Source organism: Hypomesus transpacificus, chromosome 17 (assembly GCF_021917145.1).
Source record: "Hypomesus transpacificus isolate Combined female chromosome 17, fHypTra1, whole genome shotgun sequence".
Taxonomy (NCBI): domain Eukaryota; kingdom Metazoa; phylum Chordata; class Actinopteri; order Osmeriformes; family Osmeridae; genus Hypomesus; species Hypomesus transpacificus.
In genome coordinates this window covers 15,891,571-15,899,533 of record NC_061076.1, presented here as the reverse complement: position 1 = coordinate 15,899,533, position 7,963 = coordinate 15,891,571, and the positions used below count along the sequence as shown (strand labels likewise).

The window sequence follows — 7,963 nt, the reverse complement described above, 5'->3', positions numbered from 1 at the left end:
AATGCATGAGTAGGTTCGTTCAGTGGTTGTACTGTGAAGTATTATGTTTATCTAATTGACCAATAGTCTTTCGAGTATGCAAAAGCTCTTTCGTGGGACCAATCGCCTCTAGTGGGTCATTCATATGATTATGAATTATTATTAAAACGTTCTGTGTGAGTAAAAGAATCACTAGTATGCCCAAAAAATCCTAACCTGATGAATATTTATAACCTTTCAAGGAGCGTTGAGTCTAGACCTAAGAGTATCACAATACAGCCAGCAAGCAAAACGCCTCTAACACAGAAACTGTGGAGGAGGGAGGCAATGTAACTGGAACAGCTATTAGGGTCTGTTAAAGGGGCAATTGACTGGGTTTTTTGGGTATTTCACACTGTTCCTTAAGGTCTCCGAATAGGGTGTGTAACATTGGTTGGGTTGAAAATGGCCCGGGTGCTGTTCTTTGACCTCTGACAGATCCTCTGAAATTTTCCCGGGAAAAAACACTAGCTTTTCTCCTTTTATGGTATGCTCATTAATATTTAGATAAGCTGCGCGCTGATTGGTTGGTTATCAACGAGTGAAGCTGGGAGCAAAAACGCAATACGGCCAACAGCAGCACTTGCTGAAACACCGAAGTTGGAGACTTGAAATAAAAACGCGCTAATAAATCTATTGTGTCTACACAACACTGTTTTCAACAGATTGACTATATATCATTTGAAATGATAACATTACTTGTTTTCACTTCTGTTGTTGAAGCAAACTGGATTGACTTAGGTGGGTAGAACGTTAGGCTACAGCTTAGCAACCAAACCATATCGTGATTCTACTCGGCTTCAGTTAGTTAGCTAGGCTAGCTCTAGATATCTTGCTGTAAAATAACATGACAAAGATCTGGACAAACATGCATCGTGAATTGTAGATTTTCATTACACAGGTTATTTATTTGAATGAAACACAGTCAGGAACATGAATCAACGTTAGCCCCATTGCCAATAAACTAGGCTAAATTATCACACATTCTATGCTCTTGCGTTAACTAGCAAGCTAAACTTGTTTACATGCCTACAGTCTAGGTGTTACTAGTAACAGTTACTAGCAATGCTAACGTATCCTGTATCTAAAACCTGCCTTTCTCCAGTTCTTTCAAATAGATTATCTAGACAGGCGTTAGCAATAAGCCAGACTGCAGTTCGTTTTCTGGCTATTTTTCGGAAGCTTCCCTTCTAATGCCCACTACAGCTAGTCTAGCTAGAGTAATTTGATGTGTGTAGAAACGTATTTAGCATTCTACCTGGTATGCTTTATACAGGAAACGTTAGCATTGCTAATAACTGTTAGCACAACATCATACTGTCCTTATAGCTTGCGGTTGCAATGAGCATACGGTTGGAACAGCACCTCTTTCCAGGTTCAGCTTCCTAGCATATCCTGCTTGAAATTGTCCAAGGTTGTCAAAACTGTCTTGGGTGAAATGTTCAGAGCAAATGAATGATTGAGTGTCAAACTTCGCCGGGATCTTCTCATAGACAACAGCAGCCATTCCTGTTGAATGTTTGGCTCCTTGGGAAGACTGTGAGTGTTAGCCTTCCCTATACAGCCTGGAACACAGCATTTACGACCGTGGTCCATTTTCAATATCCTTGTTATAATTCAAAACGTTCTTCTTTGTAATTCCTTATAAGTAGCCTACACAGAGCAGCGCGCAGCTAACCTAGTATCGGAGATAGTACGCTACCTCGGGCTGGTCTGGATGTAAATTCTGGGGCGTGACAAAGATACAGACCAGAGCCAATAAGAGGGCGATCACCGGTCCTACGTAGGACCGGTGGCTTTGTTGAAAAGCTAGCGTTTTACAGCCAAATTTTTTCTTTTTGAGATTTGAATAGGAAAGAGGTGTCAATGGACTTTGATATTCACGGTATGTTCAGTTTACCCTCCGAACTGTCGTTTTTCAACAATGACAAGGTAAAATCGGTTTTGCAGTCAATTGCCCCTTTAAAAGTCCAGACCCGTCCTTGAATTTAGGTTGTTTTACAGTTCTGACAATAAGAACTGATTTAATATCAAAGTCAGTTAACTTCCAAAGATGTTTCACATGTTGGCCACGGGTTGTTAGAGCTAATTATCATAAGAAGGTCTGATTATTCCAGTGAACACAGTAAATACATGTATTGCTTCTGTTTGATTCTTTCACTAACATTTCATCCTCTTTTAAAGCTATGCCTCATTCAGTGCTGGAAGCCCAATACATCCTGGCCAAGCGACACTCACCCTACAGAGAATAATTACAGGAGTAATGTGTACTTTTAATAGGTTATTAAACAAATGTATCTGTTTTGTAAGCCTAGCCTGTAAATTGTACTGTAGGGTCTGAAGTGCGAGTAGTATCACCAACAGCTGCTGGAGAGCTAACTATGTATCTGACAAGAGATGTAGAGCTGAAGTGGAGCTTGAAACTTTCACAAATAACCAGCTCATCAAAAAGTTGTCTAAATGCAACCACAAACAATATTGTGAAAACCCACTGAGAATGTCTTACTACGTAATAGGTGTGGCTGGGAAAAAAAATGCTTAATCTTTGACACTTTGGAGGGGGGGGGGGGGTGTCCGGCATCCCGTGCAACAGAAAAAAATTATTCAGTTAGCGGTTTATCTAAAACTGTTTCTAATTTGACAAAAAAAAATCTGTGCTATTTAACTGTTTAAACAAGAGTTGAAAACTATAGGCAAATGGGTTTGGAGCCAGTGCGAGGCCAGGAATTTTAAGATGGGTGGATTTTGAATCAAAGTGTTTATTGTTTTTTCATTTGAGAAACGCTCAACATACACCTCACATTTAACATCACATTTACATTCTACACAATACACAAACTCTACTCAACCAGCAGGGCAATAAACAGAGAGAAAAAAGAAATACACAATTTAAATAAAAATAAAAGTAAAAAAGGGGAGTGCTGGTTAAGATTGAATAACACTGAAAATAGTTAATTATGGGGCAGTAGTCAGTTGAGATGTAATAAAATGTAAGAAATGAGACCAGACCTGGTAGAATTTACCCCTACCATCATTCACTCTTGCAATAAGATCTTCAAAGGAAGCTGTGTCTGTCATTAGCTTCAGCCAATCTGAAAAACTAGGCCTTATTTGGCTCTTCCAGTGTCTAAGGACAATTCTTACTGCAGTGATAAGCCCAGCTAGTGCCAGGGCAGACTGCCTTAGACACTTCTGGTGGTAGAAGGGACCTATCTCCAAGCAGACACAGTTGTGGAGACTCTGGTAATGCTGTTGTTAACCACTCTCCAATAGCCTTAATGACTTGTCTCCAAAAAGGAAAAACTAGAGGGCAATCCCATAAAAGATGGAGGTAGGAACCTGTAGCTTTCATACATTTCCAACATATATTGTCTTTCATTAATCCCATTCTATGAAGCTTAACTGGTGTATAATAGTATCTGTGGATAACCTTATAGTGTGTACATTTACTAATTGCATCCCTCACTGGCCATCCTGCATTGAAAACCACCTTTTCCCACGCCTTACCCTCAATGTTTGAGTTCAAGTCCCTCTCCCAGATTCTCCTTAAGGAATCACAGTGACCATACATACTATTTGTCATGATCTTATAAAAAGCAGAGGCATGTACGGACAAGTTCCGGCTCCCTAAAATAACAGAGCAGCTCATTTGTGTCTCCATCAAGTGAGACCTTCAGACTCGTTACACAGCTCCTCAGTTGTAAATACCTCCAGAAATCTGCTTTATCCCTTAGATTGAGTTTCAGTTTAAGTTCCTCAAATGACTGGAACAGGCCATCAGCATATAAGTCGCTCAACCTATTAATGTTTTGGTTCAGCCAGGTGGTCCAAACAAAAGGTTTCCTCCCTACTTTAATTGAGGGATTATTCCAAATGGATGAATACATTTGCTTATACTGGGATATGTGCAGTTGCTTATGTACTTTTGCCCATGTCTCCCTTGAATACTGCAGTATTGGGTTAGGGTGCCTATTTTTCTTAAGACCTTGTGACAGAGACTCAATTGGTTCAAATGGAGACACCAGCTCCCTCTCTACATCCAGCCATCCCAGACTTGAATGCTCACCACACCAGTGTAGCCAATTTAGACACCTCAAAAGCTGTTCTGTATAATTCAACATTAGGCAAAGCCAACCCTCCCTTGCTTCTTGTAGTATACAACTTTTCAAGCTTCATACGGGGCTTCTTGCCATGATGGGTGGATTTTGGTGAAATCGGGTGGGCCACAATGTTGTACACAAAAATTATTCATAAATGAATCCATTATAGGCCTACGTAGGGCCTACAGTTCAGGGACACAAATGAAGCATCTTTTGACATCAATGAATGCTTGCACAGTAATTCTTTTGCAATAATTTGAGCATATTTTTTGCAGTAAAATATTTTTGACTCATGTTGTTATGATCGGCATATTGCTTAGAAACTTTCTTCAGTTTTGTGATTTTTTCTAAGCCTACCTAGCTAAATTTGAAACGTGAAAAATGTCTGACAGTGCCAGATGTCAGCAACACTTGTAACTTAGTAAGAGTTCTGAAATCTCTTTCTAAGTAACAAGTTTGGCTGATAAAAACTGCTTAATCTTTGACACTAAGCTAGATATGAGGAAGAACATTAGTTTTTTTCTAGCATCAGGAACATATATAAACCATATGAGCCTGACACATGGAAATAACCTTCCTCAACATTAGACTGACTTTGCTCCTTCAATCAAGATGACTGCTGTGAGTAAGCCTATTCGTTTGAAAATGTTCGCGTTTGGAAGTAGTGTTTTCACTGATATTTTTTTTTTTGAAATTTGTTTGTGTATTAGCAGATCAGTTTTATATTTACAAAATGTTTACTGAGTTTACACTTTTTTTGCGTGGAATGTGTGTATATTTACAGATTACACTATAACATTGTCGATTTGTTCACACAAATAGCCTAACTGAATCAAATCGATCTCCAGTCTCACCCCTGCCCAATTTCCCTCCAACACATTCGGTTCTGAGTCACACCTCAGCCTCCATCCCTCTGTGTCCATGTCTTCTCTCCTGTTCTTTATGTTTTGTTCAATCGTTCAAATTCCTTTTGCAAACAACTGTCAGAATAATTCTCAAGTAATAACTCAACGGAAGTCCAGTAGAAGTCCTAACACTAGCCGGTTTATTCCTACCATCGAAAAAACACACACTGCTCTATCTCTTTGTGTCTCTCTTCCTGCTATGCAGAACGTAGAGGTGAGAAACTTGTCCTTCAAGGTGGGACAGGTCCTGACTGTCACAGGGGTCCCCAACCCATACGGCGATAGGTGAGTAACTGAAGTTAAAAATGTGTTGCTGACCTGACTCCCAGACTGCCTGTACACAGTGATATGCCTTGACTGTGTGGTGTTTTGGAAACCTGAATAGATTTAAAAGAAAGGAATGTTCAAAACGGTTTCTTGTCAATCATTGTATTCCTTATGGTGATTGGTCAACAGGGTTGTAGAGATGTGATTGGTGTATTAGGGGTGATATAAAATAAGGAACCTACCAGATCAGAAGAGAATTGGTCCAATCAAATGTGAAGTCATGTTCAAGAAATTCCAATAAAAAGGAAAAAATGTGTTTGTTGATACCCGTACCATGTGCTTTTTATATACATCTTAAGCATTCAAATGTGACTGTGTATAGGTTAACAAGACACAACAGACTGGTTCAGCATTGGCACTCAGGGCTCTCAAGTGTCACGCATTAAGAGTGACAGTCACTCATTTCGGTCTTTAGTCACGCCCTCCCGCCACACATTGTATTTCTCACGCCGAAAAAAAGTATTTATAATATATTTAATATGCCGCAGCACCCAACCAAAATTACTTTTGGCCGCCCCACTCTCACTATGGAACCCCTGGAGTTCTTAGTCGAGCCTGCCACTTATCAGCAAATAAAAAAAAAGAAAGGGCCTATACAATAGCCAATCGGAAAATAGCACCATTGTATGGATTTAATGCAACAATGGAAAAAAGCATATCCTGTCATTTTCGGGATTCTGCTACGTCTTTCGAAAGTTTTGTTCACCTACAAAGCAAACCGCTGGAGCTCGAGCATTTTGAGCACAGTCATGATCTCCTGTTTTAATGTTACAACAAATTCACAACTTGTTTGACACAAACAATGACAACTTGACTGCTGTTAAAAAATGTTTCCCAGATAATTAGCATCAGTTTTTCACGAGTCTCTTTAACCAACAGTTTTACAGCCTGTTCACTGACAACACCTGCTCAGAACAAGTAGTTCATAGATGTAGCCGGTTTGTATCAGTGAAACTCACTCGTCAGGTAAGTAAGACGCCACCCGCATCATGAGTTTTCTAGCTTTTCGTTGGCGTAGTTGGTAGTGGCGGCGCTTGGGATGTCAAAGGCGGTAGGATCGAACCCAGTGAGGAATGTAATCAATTTTTTTAACTTTTAATATAATGTCATATTTTATTATTATATCCTGGCCATGGATGCATTAATCGTTGCTGCCTTTCAAAGATGTCAGGTAAAAAGCAATTAATTAATTAATGTTGACCCCCTGACGGGGATGGGGGGAATGTCACTCTTGCCTGTCTTCAAAACTTGAGAGCCCTGCATAGTGAAGAATGTACAACACGTAACAACCATGATGTTGGCCTCCTTAATGATGTTTTCACTTCCAATAGATTTTCCATCAACTTTGGTCACATTGAGGAGGACATCGCTCTGCATATGGACGTCCGCTTTGATTATGGAATTATGCAGAAGCAGGTGTTGTTCAACTCCTGCCATTCAGGGAAATGGCATGAGAACGAACTAATTGCCAAAGGCTTCCCCTTCAACTACGGAGAGAAGTTTGAAGTGAGGCACAACCTAGAATGTATTCCTAGAGCAGCCTCTAGTGGCAGATAATTACTACTGCAACCCCATTAGGAGATAAGATCACAACATTTAAAATCACCAAGCAAATGTATTTAACAGAAATGCACAATATCTTTCTCTTGTTCTTAGGTATCCATCACCTTCACAAAGGAACAGTTCTTGATCACCCTTCCTGATGAATCTGAGTTCTACTTTCCCAATCGCCATGGACACAAGAAATATAACTTCATATTCTTTCTCAACGAGGTCAAGGTTCATGGGATTGAAGTCATTTAGACCAATCAGAATGAGTTGAAGATAATCCGCTGTAGAAGCCCAAACATATTTTGGCTGCTTATTGGCTTCTAGACTTTCTTTTATTGCTCTTTAACTGTTATGATTAAAACAGTTCCAGTCTTTAAATATTTAATGAACTTTCAGCATTGTTTGTGTTTGATTTGCAAAATGAGTGAAGCACTAGCCAGACTAGGCCTATGAGGACTGGGATAATATGATGTGACTGGAACAGCTGTGTCTTCCCTAATCAAGGTCTTGTATTAAACATGTTTTTTGCCATTCAGACAATTAAGAATTGATTCAATATCCATGTTAGTTAATTTCCAAAGATGTTTCACTTGTTAGCCACGGGTTGATAACTATAACAATTTTATAGTCTGACTGTATTCCAATAGAAACAATAAACAAATGCTTTGCTTCTGTTTGATTCTAACACGACTGACGTTACATCATATTTAATGCTAGGCAGGGTTATACAGTGTTATAGACAGGCTAAAGTAATTTTAAAGTCAAATTCTGCTGACAAAAGGCAGTTCATTTTAGCACCGTGACCATCTCAAGGTTTTACATTTCAGCTCGCTTGGATGTGCCTTTTGAGAAAACCATTCACTGACTCTGTCTAAGTACAGATAACGCTCAACACTTCACATGAAGTATTCCTCCATTTCCATGTCCTTTTATCAGAGCCAACTATGTGGTGCAGCCAGCAGGCAAAACTTCCTTCAACACAGAAACCAGGGATGAGGGATGTGATGTCACTGGAACAGCTGTGTCTGGTCTGATAAAGGTCCAGACTCGGTCTTGAATTTT

General features: G+C 39.6%; 3 protein-coding genes across 3 annotated transcripts in view; 1 reads left to right on the top strand and 2 right to left on the bottom strand.

Moving 5' to 3' along the window:
• LOC124479702 (GTP-binding protein 1-like) overlaps positions 1 to 39 on the bottom strand; it is a 7,804-nt gene extending 7,765 nt beyond the window's left edge. Inside the window, 1 exon segment of the mRNA XM_047038565.1 lies at positions 1 to 39. This exon segment is cut by the window's left edge and continues 521 nt beyond it. The gene's annotated coding sequence lies outside the window, so the exon portion shown is untranslated.
• LOC124479583 overlaps positions 1 to 7,963 on the bottom strand; it is a 272,624-nt gene that overhangs the window by 85,520 nt on the left and 179,141 nt on the right.
• LOC124479696 (beta-galactoside-binding lectin-like) lies at positions 5,223 to 7,499 on the top strand. Its single transcript, XM_047038557.1, has 3 exons — positions 5,223 to 5,308; positions 6,682 to 6,856; positions 7,007 to 7,499. The coding sequence occupies exons 1-3, from the start codon at positions 5,223 to 5,225 to the stop codon at positions 7,151 to 7,153; spliced, it is 408 nt and encodes a 135-aa protein (XP_046894513.1). The 3' UTR covers positions 7,154 to 7,499.

Coding starts and splice junctions, on each gene's coding strand:
- LOC124479696 (XM_047038557.1), top strand. CDS start 5,223: ATGCAGAACGTAGAGGTGAGAAACTTGTCCTTCAAGGTGGGACAGGTC. Junction 5,309..6,681: donor CCCAACCCATACGGCGATAG/GTGAGTAACTGA, acceptor CACTTCCAATAG/ATTTTCCATCAACTTTGGTC. Junction 6,857..7,006: donor ACTACGGAGAGAAGTTTGAA/GTGAGGCACAAC, acceptor TCTTGTTCTTAG/GTATCCATCACCTTCACAAA.